This window comes from Camelus ferus, chromosome 30, assembly GCF_009834535.1.
Source record: "Camelus ferus isolate YT-003-E chromosome 30, BCGSAC_Cfer_1.0, whole genome shotgun sequence".
Taxonomy (NCBI): Eukaryota; Metazoa; Chordata; class Mammalia; order Artiodactyla; family Camelidae; genus Camelus; species Camelus ferus.
In genome coordinates this window covers 16655303-16674434 of record NC_045725.1, presented here as the reverse complement: position 1 = coordinate 16674434, position 19132 = coordinate 16655303, and the positions used below count along the sequence as shown (strand labels likewise).

Below are 19132 nucleotides of genomic sequence, written 5' to 3'. Positions count from 1 at the left end.
CCCTCCCAATTGACACAGAAGTGTACCTCCTTCTGCAGATCCTGAGCTATTTCCATTAGACACAAGCCATATCTCCACTTAAGTCAATCTTGATAAAAATCCCTTAGCCAGACTCTTCAATGTGCAAGTAAGCATACTAGGGGGAAATAAAAGCCCCCTTCCATTTCATTGCCTCAAGAGCATTAGGATAATCTGTCAGGGTTAGGAAATTACCAAGCACTGTTTATAAAAATGACAATATGACCAGTGACTAATGATTTATAATGCCAAAACTGGAAACACTGTACAGCAGCAGGGTCAAGGCTAACTCAGTGCTGAAACATCACTGAAGGGAGTAAGTCACATTTACAGTGCCTAAAGTAGCTTCAAACTTTTCTTCTCTACTGCAGTCGAGATGTAGAAATTGGGATCCAAAGAGGTTCTAACTATATGGAGAGTTACACAAACAGTAATGGGTTGAGTCGGGACCCTCATCAGTCTCTGACTCAGTAAACAGATTCCAAATCTATCTACTGGACTATTACACAGCCATATATCATAAGGCTTATGAAACATCATGGAGATTACTTATAACATACACTTCCCAGTGGTAAAATGACTGTATACTACAATCTTAAAAGTAAATACTGTGTACTTCTAAGAGGATCGTGGCAAAATAAAAGATAATGAATTGGGGTGGTAGAAATGTGATTTTTCTTCATTAGTCACAATATTATTTATATAAATAAGAAGAATCACAAGGAAAATTTGAATTTAGCTATTAGAAAACTAGCGAGGGGAAGTTAAAATCAAAACAAATGAACTATCAAGAGCCCTCACAGATCTGAGAACCATAAAACCAGAGCTCCAGATACAAACTAGGAAGTGAAACCTTCCTAGAGGAAAGGATGCAGAGCTGAGTTTCAAAAAAACTTCTTAGAAAAGTTAGCAAAATGAGCATGGGGAGAAAAGGAGAAATCCAGTCTCATACTTGTACCGTCTTGTAATGTTTCAAAATGCTATTACTTACATTACTTAAGTGAGAAAATTCAGATCCAGGGAAGGTAAGTGATTTCCCAAAGTTTCATGGCTAGTATACTGCAGAGTTCAAATCAGCCTCTAAACTCCTACTCAGAATCCAGCATAAAGGTGTTGAATCCTTTCAAGTATAAGTACTCAGAAAAAAATCCATAAAGAATTTCATATTCATACCAGAATAGGCAAATCCATAGGAAGGAAAAAACAAATTCATGGTTGCCAGGGGCTGAGGAAGAGAAGGGGAGATTGGTGGGTGACTGCTAATGAATACTGAGTTTCCATTTCAGGTGATGAAAAGTTCTGGCACCAGGCAGTGGTGATGGATGCACAACACTGAATGTACTTAATGTCAACGAACTGCACACCTTTAAATGGTTAAAACTGTAAATTGTAGTCTACAAACAATAAATGCTGGAGAGGGTGCGGAGAAAAAGGAACCCTCTTACACCGCTGGTAGGAATGTGAACTGGTGCAGCTAATGTGAAGGGCAGTATGGAGGTTCCTTAAAAAACTAAAAATAGAGTTACCACATGATCCAGCAATCCCACTCCTGGGCATATATCCAGAGAAAAACATAATTCAAAAAGACACATGCACCCCAGTGTTCACAGCTGCAATATTTACAACAGCCAAGATACAGAAAAAACCCAAATGTCCATCAACAGATGACTGGATAAAGAAGATGTGGTATATATATACAATGGAATACTACTCAGCCATAAAAAAGAATAAAATAATGCCATTTGCAGCAACATAGATGGACCTGGAAATCATCATTCTAAGTGAAGTAAGCCAGAAAGAGAAAGAAAAGTGGCATATATCACTTATATGTGGACTCTAAAAAAAAGAAGGACACAAATGAACTTATCTACAAAGCAGAAACAGACTCATAAAGAACAGATTTACGGTTACCAAGGGGTAAAGAGAGTAGGAAGGGATAAATTGGTAATTTGAAAATTGTACCCTTTGGGGAGTGATGGAAATGTTAGCTATCTTGATTGTGGTGGTGGTGTGGTGTCCAAGGGTGTAAACATCTATCAAAATTTTTCAAAATGTACATCTGAAATGTGTGTAGTTTACTGTAAAGAAAGTATATACCATTATAAAGGTGTTAAAAAAAATGGTAAATTGCACATTACGTTTACTTTACCATAGTAAGTTTTATAGACATAAATAACAGATATACATTCAAAAAGACTAAGAATTCAGTACTGCCTTTAATAACTATTTTATTAATTACAGCACAAATACTCTTAAAACAGTACTTATAAATATGCGAAAAATTATTTAGTCAATGTTTGAAACACAAACCTGATTTCTTTACATGGCAAATCCCCAAGGAGTTCATGCATAACTCTCAAATTGGAAATTACTAGTCTGTGTTCCTTCTTAAACAAACACACACATCAAAAAAACTCTCCCTAATGCTTAAGGGAATTCCAGAAGTGATCCTTCAATGAGGTAACCATACAGATGCTACCCAACCTTAGAGATTTCAGAAGGCCAGACGCTAGATTTTATATTCTTTACAGAAGTACTATAATGCATTTAGACTATTCTTCTCTTTCAACTTCATCTGCCACTTAATGAAGTTTATAAACCATAACCCCTCAAAGTACATTTTAAATAGCTTCTATAAAGACAAAAATAAAACCAACATATTTATCAAATGTTTACTAACCATGGCATTGTAAAAGATACAAAACATTTAAAACAGTCCCTGCCCAAAAGGAACCTGAAGTATAGTTTAAAAATATAAATTCATAAAGACGTAAATAGTATCATTTCAATGACAGCTTAAGACATGAAAAGATGCACAAACCAATGGATATTGATTACTTGCCATAAAAACAAGAAGATATATACTGCTATAGGGTTTCAGAGAGGGAGGGGTTATTCTAGTCTATGATAGTGTGAAAAGACTCTACAGGAGAACTCGATTTTGAATGAGCTGCTTCTTGAAGAGCAAGCAAGATTTGGGGAGGTGAGGTAAAAACAAGAGAGGGTTAGAATATCCCTCAATAAGCTTCATATCAATAACTGCTTGCTGAACTCTTATTCTGTGCCAGGTATCAACAATGCAAAGATAAAGTGATCTGTGTGCTCCCTGGTCAAATTTTCCTTTGTAGGTCAAACGTATCATGTTACACAATTATTCCACCCCTCCCCATTATGGGAAACAGATGGGATTGGGGAATTTTTTGATGACTGTTGTTTTAAAATAAATCACACCTTAATCTGAATGCACCTTTCCCAAAAAGTAAATTCATATATTACAATAAACCCAATTTAAACTCTTACAAGCTTCCACTAAGAAATCTTCAGAATTGTATTTACTTACTATTTAATATGGCCACAAAAAAATACAGAAGAACTTGCCCACTGAACCCAGTTTGGATAAGGAATAAAGGCAAGACAAGACCTCTAGTACTGCCCATCACTTCTGCCCCAAGAGTAAAAAAGGGGTCAGAGGTCTCTCCTTTGAAACAGCAGTGTCATTAATGGGCAAAATCATTTGTGTGCAATGATTTGTGCCCAGAAAGCTGGGTGAAGGTGGGGTGTGGGTGGACATTAGATAAAATTTAATTTTACAATGTGACCCCATCTTCCAAAGACTCAACTGATTGGTCCAGGATAAGTACCTGACTTGAGCTGAGTACATTTAAATATAACAAATCTGGCTGGAAGTTCTGGCCAATCTGTTATTCTGGGAATTTTTTTTTTTTTTTTTTTTTTTAGCTAGAAATAGAAAAATAAAGTCAATCCTTTTTGGGTAGCAGAAATTGTTGAGGGTGAAATCTGGGAGGTATAAAACAGCCATGATTCTTGCAGTGTGGAGAAAAGTTCATGCAGAAAAAACAAATACTTCTGAATAGTTTTAGAATAAAGATACAAAATACAAAACTTTCATATTTTATCAATCTAAAATACAACAAACCTTCACCAGGAAGAGAGAAAATACATGTGAGTATTAATGTCACTAACCTTGTTTGTTCTTGGGTTCAACATAAGTGGCTTGCCTTTCTCTCTTAGGTGCAAATGACGACATGCCAGCGTACAAGAAGTGGCAACTACTCGAAACCTGGACAACATCTTTCCTTTCACCTGGGAAAAGCAAAGCAAATAAAGATAATGAGAGACATTATAGAACTGCATGTATATCAGGTATCAGTTTTCAAAAGCAGATTTAGGAAGCTTAACTTCCCACGAGTGAAAATGTCTTTTCAAAATACATTGATGTTTCTACAGGTTGTAAGGCATTGTAAAAGAGCAACAATAAGGTATTGTTGTTACAAGGCAAGGTGAAGGCAAGGATTTACTTTTCTGATAACATTGTTAAGTCCTTGGATAACAGTCACTGCTACTCTTTATGTATTTATTACCCACTACAGTGTGCTACATATTCACCTTTTTTTCTAATCCACATTAAGTGTGGCCAGGTATGAATCTCCACTTAGGAGTCATGAGAAAGAAATAAAGAAATTAAGGAAAAAGAAAACATCTAGTTCAGTGTAAACAGGTAGGGAGAGTTTAGGCTGAAGGTGGAAAAGTACATAATAGGAAAGCCTGGAACACACACATTCAGAGGAAGAGAAGCTATCCAGATTTTAAATTTAGACTTAGATTTTTAAGGTACTAATATACTCAACATTTAAACTCAATGTACTAAGTTTTTTGTTTTTATTTATTCATTTATTTTAAAAAATCTGTTATTTAATATAAAAAATCATGCAAATTGGCTAGAAAACACGTTTTTGGCCTTTCACATCCATCACAAACATTAAGAAAAAATTTCAAAATAGAAAACTACGTAATACATCAAACTTAAATAATAAGTGATGGGAATGTAATAGACTCTTCTGCATATCTATCAATTCTCCCACTAAAAATCAATTTGCAATGCCCATTTATTTTGGTAATCATTATAAACCATTGTAATTATCATCCAATAGTTTTTTAATGGAAATCTATTTGTTGAGAAATCCATGGGCTGTATATGGAGGTGCAGCAAAACCATTTACATTGGGATTTTTTAAAGTTAATCTTTAAGGAGCTGAAATTCACATAACATAAAATTAACTATTTTAAACAATTCAGGGGGATTTAGAAAATCCATAATTTTGTACAACCACCTCTGTCTAGTTCCAAAACATTTTCATCATCCCAGAAAGAAACACCATACCCATTTCCCCACTCTGCTGGTGCCTGCAATCACCAATCTGCTTTCTGTCTTTATGAATTTACCTCTTCTGGATGCTTCATATAAATGTGCTACCTAATATGGCCATAAAACCAAGAAACCTATATGATCATAAACACATCAAGAATCATGAGATGGGAATTGGGAGGAAGGACAGGATAGATGTGGCTTAAAGGTACAAACTTTCAACAAGAGTCCTAAGAGGTAGTAAGTGGTAAGAAGTCCTAGAGATCTAATGCATAGTGAATACAGACAATATTGTATTATAATCATCAAACTTGCTAAGAGACTAGAACTTAATTATTCTGATCACTAAAAAGAAATTATAATTACCTAATGTGCAGAGGTACTAATTACTGGCAATATTACAATACATAAATGTATCAAATTAACGTGGTGTACACCTTAAATTTACACAATATTTTATGTCAGCTACATCTCAATGATAATAAAATAGAACCATGAGAGATATACCACAAAATAATGGCTTGGTTTTCTTAAAAAGTGTTAATGTCATGAAAAATACTAAGGAACTACTGCAGTTTAAAGATTAAACAGATAGGACAACTAAATGCAAAACCTGATCCAAAAAAATGTTATAAAGGACATTACCAGAATAACTGGCAAAACTGGAAGATATACTGTAATTTACATAAAAGCATAACTTAAAATTTTCTGAATTCTGCAAGAGATACCCTTGTTTTGAAAATACACAGTGAAGTATTAAGGGGCCAAGAGGTATGATGTTTACAACCAAGTCTTTCAAATTATTTCAAAATAAATTTTGAAAAGATAGAAATTGAAACTGTAGCACTGATCATGTTTGTGTGGTTCTTCCAGGAGAGACAGCATTATTGATCACAATTAAAACTTTGGTACCAAAAGACTGGATTAGTATTGCAGCATATTGGTGAGATAGGCAAATCTAAAATAGTATGGAATATCTTTTATTTTATTTAAAATCAAAGACAATCAAAAAAATAAAATAAAAGACAATTTGGAAAAAAATACATTTTGCAGTCAGTACTTGTGGTATAATAAGAAATACATTTGGTCTCAGTCATCAGTTCTTGGCACAGGGCTCCTAAAAATCGCTGTAATTTCTTGACTGACAGGAGGATCTTCTGCTCTTTATATGGCGCCCCTTTTGATCACACCTGAGCTTATGCTAATGAGGTGACTTAGGGTGAGGCCACTACATAACCTCCAAACAGAGCTGGTCACCAGAAAGACCAAGTGATGAGAGAGAGGAACTTTCACCCCCACTCCAGGACCCCTGGGAAAGGGGGTGGGAGCGAGGGAGTTTAAGATCCACAAAAACTTCTGAACAGAAAGCTAGTGCGCTTTCAAGGTTGGTGAACACATCTAGGTGCCGGGGGTGGCAAGCTCAGAGGGCAAGGACGCGCCACGCCCTCCCCAACCTCCACCCACCCCACACCTAGTCCTGTGTATCTTTTCCATCTGTCTGTTCCTAAGTAGTAGACTTTTATAATAAACAGGTAAATGTAAGTAAAGTGTCTGCCTGAGTTCTGTGAGCCATTACAGCAAATTACCTAACCTGAGGCGGGGGTTGTGGGAAGCCCTGATTTATGGCTGGTTGGTCAGAAGTATAGGTCAAAACCTGGGACTTGCGATTGGCATCTGACGTGGGGGCAGTCTTTCGAGACTGAGCCTGTTAACCTGTGGGCTCTGTAGCTATCTCCAGACAGACAGTGTTAGAATTAAGTTGGAGCACACCCAGTCAGTGTCTCCCTAGAACTGGAGAACTGCTGGGTGGTGGTGGTGGGGAAACATATTTGGTGGCCAGAAGAATTGAGTCTGTGAGCAGGAGTTTTTCCTTTCGTAGTTAAGTTCAGCATTCTGACATATGAAGTCTTCTATTTTCAGCTCCTGGTTAAAGTTCTGCTTCTATCAAATAAGTGAATTTAGTCTATAAAGTAAATTCTACCTGCCAAATCTACCTCATAGACAACTATATGACAGAACAGATACAAAATGAGAAAACAGAAGCAGAAAGTATTAAAGACTTAAAGAGTAAGGTGTTACAACACTCAACTTATTACTGTATTACTAAGTGAGAGTAAAATAAAATATAAAAGTAATTTAATAGTGCCCTTAAAACAAGCAGACACAAATGAAAAACCAACTTAAGGAAAGACACAATCTCTGCCAAAATTAGAACCAAGGACTAAGGAGACAGAGACAGACAGGCAGGCTTAGTATCAAATGGAGGCAACAAGAAAAAAATGGGAAAAACCCACACCTGCCTCCTCATGTTATACAGATAAAGGATGAAGAACCGTAAAAATGAGTGAAGTAAAAACAGGAAACAGAAGAAGTGGGGCTTCTCATTTTGAATAAATACAAAAACAAAACAAAAAAATCCAGCTGCTTGAGAGTTTGCTGGATACTGCGATAAGCCTGTGGTGTCTCCCCCTGGTGTGTCATTCACACTGCCTTGTCCTGGGTGGGGAGGGCTTAGGGAACGTACTCTCTGGATAGTATTTATAAACTAGACTGGGACTGAAACTGCTAGGCCACTGGCTGCTGGAGATGACGCTCCCCAGCCCCCTCCCTAGCTGGGGGTAGAAAGCAGAAGTTCAGCGCAATGGAGACCAAAACTAGGGAGAGGTCATGACTGGGAGCTGTGACCACAGCTCTGCAGTCAGTCTGAATCGGGACTCAGCTAATCACGTTTGGAATCAACTGTGTCCTCCAAGCAGTCCCAAACGGTCTCTGAATTGGTGTCCGTCTGAAACACGTTTTTCACTGGTCTATATCCAAATGAGAAGTAGGACAATGTAACATAGTTTTTCATAATACTAAATTCACGATCTTTGTTTTCATGTTGTAACAATGATCTTCCTCCCTTTTTGGTAGTAAAAATGTCTTTTCTTTTTTGAAAGGATGGGGATGATAGGTTGTAGTAGTTTTTTTAAAAGGTCCATAACTTGACATAACTAAAAGCTGGTCATCTTATGTCCCAATTGCCTCCCTAGACACAAACTTTTTCTTTTTTAGACTTGCCCTCAAAGTCCAAAAGTCTGAGAAACCCTGATTTAAAAGTCTTACTTTTCATTTTGGGTGGGGCAGATTTCAACAAGGGGCCTACAGTATGCAGATGGCCCTAAGATTCTTGCCCCCTGAGGTACACACCTTCTAAGTCTTTCCACGAAGGGATTTTACAGATGCCATTAAATTCCCTAACAGCTTACTTTAAATTAGGGGAATTATCCTGGGTGGGCCTGACCCAATCAGGCAGGCCATTTTTAAAAATCAAAGACTGAAGGCAGCAGCAGACATCTGCCATTGGCCTTGAAGAAGTAAACCGCCATGTTGTGGAGAGGGCTGTCTATCAGAGAAGAGGGAAGTCTCTGGGAGGCCTCAGCTCCACAGCCACAGGAAACAACTCTGCCAACAACCAGTGAACTTAGAAGACTCAGACCCTCCAGATGAAAACACAGCCTGGACCACATCCTGATTACAGCCTTGTGTGGTCCTGAGCAGGGGACCAGCTAAGCAGTGCAGACTCCGAGCCCATGGAAACTGCAAGATCATAAACGTGTTGATTTCAGCCAGTAATAAATGAATGAATGAATGAATGAATGAATGAATAAAAAGTGTCACTTTTCTTGTCAATAAAAGAGGGAACGGGGAAGCTGTATTTTGCAGTTGTGGGTAGTAATGGTGACATACATAAAGTATCAGCCCCTTAGAGCTTTATCATCATCATGAAGAGCTTGACCACATCACCTGAAGGTCTATTCAGTAAAATCCATACCTAGGCAATCTGGCAGAGTGGTCAAGGGCAAGCCCTAGAATCAAACCTCTGGACTTAAATCCTGGTTTTGCTGCTGATAGCTCCTTTGTGATCTCAAGTCAGACTTAAGTCACACTCTCTGAGTTACAGTTATCTTATTACTCAAATGGGAATGATCAACAATAGGACCTCCTAAATAGGGCCATTTTAAGATTAAAATTAGATAATCCATGTAAGATGCTTATCACAGTGCCCTCTAATGATAATGACAGTTATCTAAGCACTATTGTTAGTAGTAGTAATAAACTAAGGTGGTTGGAAGGTGCTTGTTTCTGCTTTAACATCTAATGTGAAACCCATATTAAGAGGCTATGAGGATAATCACAGTTAACAATTAATTAAACTATTTCAAGTTAAATCTCTAGGTCAAGACTGAGAATTTGGATGGCATACAGATCCAGGCAACATCAAATGTCATTCTAAACAATATTTACAGAATATTTTTCATAACTTTTTAAATTTGTACATATTGACCAAGGCAGATATAATATGCAACAATATAATCAAAATAGTGACTTTCAAATAAAACAGTTAACTTTTAATAAAATTGTTACTTTTTTTATTAAATCAAATGTAGAGTAATTTTAATATTTAGCATGAATTTTGTCCTCTAATATTGATCCTTAGTAAACAATACATTTTAGTGTTATTTATGCTTTAAAATATGGCTGTTAGGTTGGCCTGAAATTCACCAACATAAATTATAATTAATTATAGTTTAAGTTAATATAAAATATAATACAGTTTAGAATAGTTTACTTCTATATGAAATTAAATATAATTTATGCCTGAATATCATTATAGCAGAAGTTAATTTACAAAAGAAATTCTCAAATGGTAAATGAGTTTTTCCTTTATGATTTTTTAAATATGTTTTCATAACCAATATATTGAACGACAAAATATTATACATAAACACCTTCTAAGAGTGAAATCTTAAGTAGTTCTCTCTCAGGAATAACTACTGAGCAAGAATACATTTTAACTCTCAAGAGAATGAAGAACTTCTACAAAAGCATACAAAATTTCCTATTAACATATGATAAAGGTATATTAGCATTTCCGGCCTCTATACCTAACTTTTTAATTAATTAAGTCTTTATAACTACCATAAAAGACTCAGATACAGGTTACAAATCCATGCTTAAAGTTGATTATTTAAAGGTCCAGTATTAGAAGATAAAGCTAAACTTTTTCCCTTTATTTCTGCAAACCATGTAACAGAACCTGTAACTCAACTAGTTACAGTAGATACATATTTATCTATCATTTGTGTAAGTACTATAGTATGTGTATGTATGTGTACATATAAACACACACACATACGTATATATAGGTATGTATATGGGTGAAGGAGGTAAGGGCATGATGGGTTCTCCTCTAATTTCCAGAATGCTTGGCAACTATTGATCAAAATTTATGAATACAAGATTGCAACTAGCTTTACAACATGAACAATGCTTAAGAAGCAAACAAGGTTAAGAGGGGGCTGGAGCTGTTAAGTTATCCTGCCCGAGTTTGAATCCAGGCTTTGCCACTTAAAACCTGTGATCTTGGGCAAGTTACCTACTTAACTTTCCTAACCTTCATTTGTAAATTGTAGATAATAACAGTACCAACCTCAGAGCATTGTTTTCAGATAATTCTTGTAGAGAACAGCGCTTGGCCCAAGATTAACAATTAATACCTGCTTCCACCGTTATGAACTGCAACACTACAAGAAATAACAATGCTATCAACTGTTTTGTTTCCAATTGATTGCCATAAAAATTTAAGAAGGTAAATCAAACAGATGTGAGGTAACACACGTTTTGTGAGGAAGCACTCCTGCTGAGATTTGTTATGGTGATTACCTTTCTTCTCACCAAAAGGCAACGTAAATTTTCTAGAATTATCTTTGGAACCAAGAAAGTCAAATCCAGGACCTCAATGTAACACCACACAAGCAGAAATAGGTTAACACCAGCGTCAAAGAAACACCTGCCAATTCTGGTCCACAGATGTCATTTTATAAGAATGGACAGAACCGTCCCAATCATAGAACTTTCTAGCCTGCAACAAACTTCCTTTAAAGCAAGGAAAGGTCACTACACACATAAACAAAATGCCTAGCTCCTGTCATTAATTCATCCCTGCATAAAAAGAGATCTATTGATAAAGTGGTTTCGAAAAGGCGCAGAAATGAAGAGTAGAAGAGATGCTCCGTTACGGAGGCCACGGGGCCTTACCATGGGGCGGGAAGGGGGGCGCCCTGCGACCAGCGAGTCTCGACCGGGAAGTCGCGTCCCCAAACCGGGAGCCAGGAAAGAGCTGCCGATGATCAGTAGGGGGTCGCCGAGACCCGACCTCTCCCCACGCTCGCACCCGAGACTGGGCGAGCCCCTTCCCTCCACCCCGCCCTCCCATCGCCAAGCGGGGACCTTGCCGGCCGCACGCGCGGAAGCCTGCGGCGGGTCCGCGCTCGGCTCCCCGAACTGGGCGTGAGGAGGACGGCGCCCGCGCCCATCCCGGAACTCCCGCCCGGGCCCTGCCGCGCCAGGCCGCCCGCAGCTGCGAGCCGTGCGGAGCCTTACCCGACGTCTCGCCCCGCGACAGGTGGTGCTGCCCCCGGAGAGGCTGCGGCCCCGCAGCCCACCCGGACGATGCTCAGCTCTGGCCGCTTCCGGCCCTCTCCTTCTCGAGGCTTCCCGCAGCCCGCGCCAGCTCAGGCTCGGACTGGCCGGGTCGGCTGGACACTAGCCGAGATAAGCAGTAAATCCGCGTAGAGCGGCGAGGCAGCGGGGAGCACTGCCGGCGCGGCCCCATGGGCGGAGACTGACGGGCGCCCGGACCAATGCAGAGGCAGGAAGCCGGCTTTGAGGGGCGGGGCTTCGCCGCCCGCGCGCCCGCGTATCAGCCGCGCAGGACCTTCCCGGGTCTAGTTGCTTAAGGTTACTGTTTGGGGTCGGATCCCGAGGAATGCTAGCGGGGCTGCGTAGAGTGGGAGGCGTTCGGAGATAAAGACGACAACCGTCGCTCCACGAAAAGAGCTGCAACAGGCTACCGCTGACCTCGCATCCCCGCGGCTGGCGAGCAGGTCGGGGACGATGGCAGCGCGTTCGCGCGAGAAGAGGCTCTGCGCAGGCGCGGGCGCGGCCGTGGTTGGGTGGGATGGGGGATGTTGGCGGGTACCAGTGTACGAACCCGAGGCCAGAGGGAGGCTGGGAGTTTGGGTCAGTCCTAAACAGTCAGTGGAGGCAGGGAGAGGATAGGAGAGGTTTGAGGGCTGGACGCAGGCTAGGAGAATGGAGAAGCAGAAGACAGAGGACCCAGGAAATAAGAAGCCTCCGCAGTTTAGGAACGCTGTTCTTGAGCTACTTTTGTTCGTCTTAAGAGTCGCTCTTCTGCCGAATTCTTGGCTACTCCCCATGGTTGCTGGCACACTTATTGGCCCGCAGGGAATGTACTCATGATCCCTCCTGTAACAGTAGCCATATATAGATATACTCAATGTTCCCTCTAAGGAAAAAAACTGGAACGCTGAATTGTCATCTTGAAAGCAGAAGGACCTTATCTTAACACCTATACCCACCCAAGGTTATGATATTGCAGATATTTCTTCCTATTTCAGAAAAAGTTATCACCAAAACTTTCCTGTAGTCGAATTTGTGTGCTTTAAAGTATGGTAAGAATAATTTAAAAATAAAGATGTAAAGGATAAAAACGAGGCAAGGCAGATGGAATGAGAAAAATTTAAGTGATGGAAATGTAGGTAGGATAGAGAAAGTTGAGCAGCAGTAGAGAAAAGTGAATTGTCCCCTCCTAAACTCTTCGACAATTATGTAAAATTTGCACAACTGTGCCACTCTGAGCACTGGGGTGTGAAGCATGTTTGGGAAACAGCAGTTAGAGGATAAATGATGTGTATGGCTGTAATAGTAACCACCGCTATGAAAGAGGGACTATAAACAAGCATGACCTAAAATAACTCTGCTTGCCAGAAATTGTCAAGATGCAGCAAGCTGAATGAGAGAAAAAATTTAAATTGCAAGTGTTATTATAAATGCTTCATTAGTAGAGGTAAAATTATTTTGTCTTTGAAAGAGTTTGTCCTACAGTAGAATAATCCGAGATTCAAGGGTTGTAGAGAACTATCATGAAGTTGGTTAAATCAAGGTCAATTCATTTCTCATTAAGTGAAATATCTGTTAATGTCAAGAAGGCAGACATTGCTGTTCACTGGTCCACCCCAATTCACTTTTTCTCCTTAGTCACTTTGGTGATTGTGTTGAGGCATCCTACCCAGTACAGTGATATGTGGCTATTGAGCACTTGAAATAGAGCTAGTCTAAGTTGAGATACACACTAAGTTCCAGAACAGTGCAAAAAAAGATGAAATATCTCAATTTTTAAAATATTGATCACATGTCAATATTTTGGGTTAAATGAAATACATGATTTAAATCTATTTTGTCTCATTCTTTTTACTTTTTTTAACACAGCTATATAAAATTTAAATTTATATATGCAGCTCCCTTTTGTGGCTTGCATTATATTTCAGTTGGATAGTGCTGGTCTAAGGGGACCCTGTTGGAGTCACAAATGGAAGCTGTTGGGTGGCACTTTGGAAAACGCTTTTTTTTTTTTTAAAGAAGGAGAGGCTTTTTAAAAAAGACTCACCTGGCATGTACCTTCGGCTTTTTCATCCCACTTCTTCTTGCCAGAAATTTTTAGAGACCTGGCACCCATCTTTAGGACATAGAGGACAAAAAAAGAGGATGAAGACCCTACACCCTAAAAGTATTGGCAGGAAAGAAGAATCTGGGTCCCCAGTAGTGTTATTGAGCCACGTTTAGCCTTGATTCCTACCACCATATTTCTTGCTTTGTGAAATAAGCCTCTGTTTGTATAAATCAACCCAATTAGGGTTTTCTGTTATTTGGGGCTCGAAATAATTTCTAACAGTTACTGTTAAAATGCACAAAAATTTTGTTTCCTGTTATAATGTCTAAATTCACACTTCTTTCTTTAGAATAACTTACAATTCCTATTAGGTCAAATTGAGGTTATTAGATCCAAAGGTATTACTTTACTCCTATATTAGTAATGATAATAATTCTGCTTTGATTTTGTGTGCCCCTAACCTACTATATTAGATATTGCACCTTAAAATTCATTTAAAAATAATTCTATACTTGAAATTTGTCTGTACACTCACATTATTTCTAGAGATGTAGGGATGTAGTATGTGACTGTGCTTGGCCTTTTAAACATGAACTGAGACATCTTAGTGTCTCACTGTAACTCTTGCTGAATCAAAATAGCACCATTTACAAATGAAATAGCTCAATACAAGCAAGAATGTTGAAGAGATTAAAAGGTAAATTCAAAAGAGCACAGCATTTTTCAAAGCTTAAGAAGATTATTGTGTTTAAAGTGTTGAAATGATTTTCCACACATCTGTTTTCAATCATACAGAAAACTCACCTCCGGTTGCATAGTAATGACCACTTTGTTTAATCCAGGATTTGTATCCTTTGGTGTGGTCCTTGGCTATAGAAACGAGCAGAGGGAAACTTTGGGAGGTTTGAGGTTTTAGGTCTCTATTAATGATTACTCATGTTTTCCAATTACATTTGTCTTTTTCCTATGATTTTCATTGTTTAGATCCAGAATGTAATATATGTACTATGTCACCAAGTACCTGTGACATGAAAGGAACATGCTAGTTGCTGTATGAACTTTTCCAGTATATGTGTGTGTGTTGGAGAAGAGGACTTTCTTGTTCCAACTGGCTTTATGTTTTCCACTTTCTGGATGTTCTTTAGGAGAATGAAAGAACCTCCCCTAAATGCAGAGTTCTCTTCAGTACATGGAGTTAGAACCTCACATTTCTAACACTCCTTGACTAGAAATACGACTCCAAGTAGATGAACGGATGATGAACGGATTAGACATCCCATTTGTGGATAATCTGGGAATGAGAGAAGTAAGATCGTTGAGATTTCTATGAACATGTACATATGTGTGGACGGGGTTGCAAATTTCTGAACAAATTCTTCAGTTTTCAACTCTTATTTTTTTTTGTAAAGAGCACACTTTGGGAGTTTCAAATACTCAATTCTGGTACTATCTCTCACACTCTTGAAATACCACTCAGTATCTTTCTCTTGTCAGGTGGGCAAAATTAAACTTTCGTTACCCATATCAAAGGGCATTAAAAGGAGGAAATGTGATGAAAAATAAGCTAGGTCTTTGTAAAATTAAAAGGATACAAATGCAAACGAAGCATTCTCATTCAAGTTCCCTGCCTAGCATGTAGATGATGTTCAATAAATAATCATTGTCCTTCACTGAGCACTTACGTGCTAAGCTTCGCTCTAAGGGTCCTTCTGTATAGATTAAAATCATTTGTCTTAACACTGTGATGTAGATATAATTATTATCACCATTTTACAGACTGAGAACTTACAGGTTGATTCGTCCGAGGGTACCACTAATAAGTGGGAGAGAGGTACAAACTGTGCTATATACACTCTGAATACTTCTGAGTATCTTTACATGAAATTCAATGTTTACAAAGACCAGAAAGAGCATTTGGAACCTGATGACCCCCCTCCCCAACCCCCAATCTGGAAAATGAGAAGGCTCTCTCCATTTAAACTATCTAGAAAAATCCGCTTCATAACTCAGAGACAAATTCTGATCGCCTCTTCAGTGAGTCCTGGTATTATACTACATATATACACATTGGAATTACCTCGAAGCTTAAAAAAAACTGCTGCCTACCTATACCAATTAAATAAGAATCTTCTGACATAAGATTCCAGCGTCTATTTCTTAATAGTTCCCATGTTTGTATTTCTCTTTTATGCGCTGCTCAGACAGTATAATCTCCATGAGAGTAGGGATTTATAAAAGTTATTTCTCCCTGTATTCCTCCTAAGTCCTTCCATATGATTAATGTTTGAATAATTAATGGGCAGGTTTAGAATGCTGACATCTTTTTGTTCTAATGAAAATTCTCAAAGTGTGATTCTGGTTCATCATTTCATCTTCATCATCATCATCATCATTACCTGGAAACGCGTTAGACATGCAAATACTTGGGCCCCACCCCGGACGCACTGAATCCGAAACTATAGTTGGGGCCAAGGCAATCTGGTTTGACAAGCCCTCCAGGTGATCTGGATACACGCTTAAGTTTAAGAACCACTGTCTGAGGCCATGCATTGATTAAGCAATCCTCAGAGCGTAGTTTATTTTTTTGTATAAAATTTTCTACTGAGACAAGCTATTTGGGAAACGGAAATGAAAAAAGACACGGTGCTTGCCCTTAGGGTGTCTGCATCGTAATATGGAGACAGCATTTATTCATCTGGGTAGATTCAAAAAGCAGTGTGTTATTAAGTACATGTACAGATGAAGTGAAATAAGCGTGATGTCTTGAGTGTGCTTTACATTACTCTAGGGGAAAAAAATGGGAATAGGTGAAACAAGATTTGGCAGAATGTCACTGTTTTTTAAGGCTGGGTGCTGTCTTTAAGGAGGCTTGTTATACTAAATACTTTGGTGTATAACTGAACGTTTCATTATAAAAGTATGAAGAATAAGCTCAAAGCATAGTAGTAGTTCAAAAGAAGTGATTACTTCTTTTTTATTTTATTAATTATATTTATGACATCATATATTGAGATGTTAACTCAAAATAAACACTTTAAGGGAGGTGGTTGGGAAGGGATAGACTAGGAGTTCAAAATTTGTAGATACTGACAGGCATATGTAGAATAGATAAACAAGATTATATGGTATAGCACAGGGAAGTATATACAAAATCTTGTTGTAGCTCACAGTGAAAAAAAAATGTGACAATGAATATATGTATGTTCATGTATAACTGAAAAATTGTGCTCTACACTGGAATTTGACACATTGTAAAACGACTATAACTCAATAAAAAAAATGTTAAAGAAAAAAAGAAAAGAAAAAAAACACTTTAAAATTATTTGCCTGCTTCCCTGGGTTTTCCAAAATATAAAAATCCCAGCAGTCTTTGTTTTTGCAACAGCATTTATAATTTGACTTCCCTTCTGAAGAAGTTTATAATAAATGTAAACAAAATTAAAAACTGCTTCCACTATTTTCTAGATCTAAATACAATGTAGAGCTTTTAAAAAATATTTCCTTCTGGTTGCTGATGAGAAAAATTTTCATGTAGAGGTGTGGGAAAATCATTCTGGCTTCAACATGATTTAACTTAAACCTTATGCTAACTAGAACAGCCTATTTTGTGGTCTATTAAACATGCATTGTACATCTTTAACCATTAAAGAAAAGAATGCCATTAAAACCATTAAAAGAAAAAAAATGGGATAACTGTGATCCAAGCATCCCAAATGGCCATTATGGATGTGGTTTCCGACACGTGCCTGTATGACTAAGAACTCGAATTTCTGAACTATAATCAGACTTAAGGGCACCACCTTGTTCTCAAAACATCTGCTAGCAGCTGCCAGCTGCAACTTTGTGGTCTCAAAGTCTCCCCTGTAACTATGCAACCATCTTTAACTTCAACCAATCCTTGCTTAATAAGCACTCTAACTTCTTGCCAGCGTCCATCCTAATTATTGACAAACAGCCTAGGAATTTTGCCAGTTTTGCTTTTATAAGCCTACCCCACTTTGTAGTCTGGGTAGAACACAATTCCAGTGCTTCTTGAATCTGTGCCTCTGGAATACAGTCCTCCGCTTGGCTCAAACAGAACTCTTTTCTCTTCCTGTTATGGACTGTTTCCAAACACTGATTGCTCCATCAGCATTACTATCACAGCACCTGGATCAGACTAGACTTGAATTTTGTAGTATACCTCTAGAACAGGCATCTTCCAGCAAGAGAGCTCCTCTTGCATCTCTACTCCATCCTGTGTCCCTGAGCCTGGAAATAAGGCACAAGCTCTTCCTAGAAGGATGGATTACAAGGCAAGTTGATTAGGGAAAACCAGGTGCCAGGGCCCAAATCAACAGGAAACTAGGAGGAGGAAATAGGTTTCGGGCTTGGTCACTGCACAAATAGAGAAGGACGTGGGTATCGATCAGCTTGTATGGGTCCTGCGCTGCTGGGAGTTGAGGCTGCTGTCTCTGGGTTGGTCTTTGGTTTGGCTGGTTCACCTGTGAAGTGGGAGGAGCCATAAAGAGGCCAGCTGCTGGGTGCACACCTGGCTATAGGACTTCCCTGTAAAAGTCTTTAGTAGGCAGGGTTTAGTGGTGTGAAGCTAGTTGTCTCAAAATGGGTACCCATTTGCCCACCTTTCTCAAAATGAAAGAAGATGCTTGGAAAAACTTTTGTATCAATTACCATGAAAATAGAGCATCCTGATTTAATCCAAACAGCACAATGTGTTTCCTTTAGGGAAATCCATGTTATGGAGGTTTCAGAGAATTCTGAAGGGTCATTCTGTTTGTCATGAGAGTATCCATGAGCAGGATTGTTGGTTTTAGGTTGACACACCATCTATAGCAAAAGCAGATAGACTGCTAATCATATGTTTAGGTTTACACAACACCATCTGCCTTAGAATAGGAAAGATTAATAATGAATGCTGGCTGTGCCACTGGGAATTGTCCTTCAATAAATTAGGGTCATTAAAAATTCAAACTCTTTAAAAGCAGAAAAGAAAGTAAACAGTATACCTAAAGGCATTTACACTAGACATTCTGCAGAAACAAACCTCCTGTCAGCCTAATCTGGAAGTGAGACATAAAAACATTTGGTGTAGGTAAGTAGTATCATTAAAGAAACAATAATGTTTTTTGTTTTTCCCAAAATACAATGAAGTGCTAATGATGATAATTACCTTCAAAAAAAAGTACTAACAAAGCTTTATATAATTAAAATAAATATAACTTTGCAGGCTGCCTGAAAGGGTAAACTAATACCATAATAAACAGTGTCTTCATTGCCAAAATATTTTAAGGAAAGTTCTAGAAATTTTTACGAAGAACAAAGAGGTTTCTATCACAGACTTATCAATAATAGAAGAACCTTTACCCCACGAGGAAAAATAACTCTTTGATGTTTACGGATAATATTGTATCACACTTGATTTTTCTCTAGGA

General features: G+C 38.4%; 2 protein-coding genes across 2 annotated transcripts in view; one reads left to right on the top strand and one right to left on the bottom strand.

Annotated features, from left to right (window-relative positions):
• ME2 (malic enzyme 2) overlaps positions 1-11853 on the bottom strand; it is a 48393-nt gene extending 36540 nt beyond the window's left edge. The window contains exons 1-2 of the mRNA XM_032470756.1: positions 11612-11853; positions 4003-4122 (exon numbers count right to left, since the gene is read on the bottom strand). Of these exons, the coding sequence (XP_032326647.1) occupies positions 4003-4110 (108 nt within the window). The 5' untranslated portion in view covers positions 4111-4122; positions 11612-11853. The remainder of the gene's footprint in view (positions 1-4002; positions 4123-11611) is intronic.
• Positions 11681-19132, top strand: part of MRO (maestro) — a 59671-nt gene continuing 52219 nt past the window's right edge. The window contains 1 exon segment of the mRNA XM_032470448.1: positions 11681-11799. Coding sequence (XP_032326339.1) covers positions 11681-11799 — 119 coding nt within the window.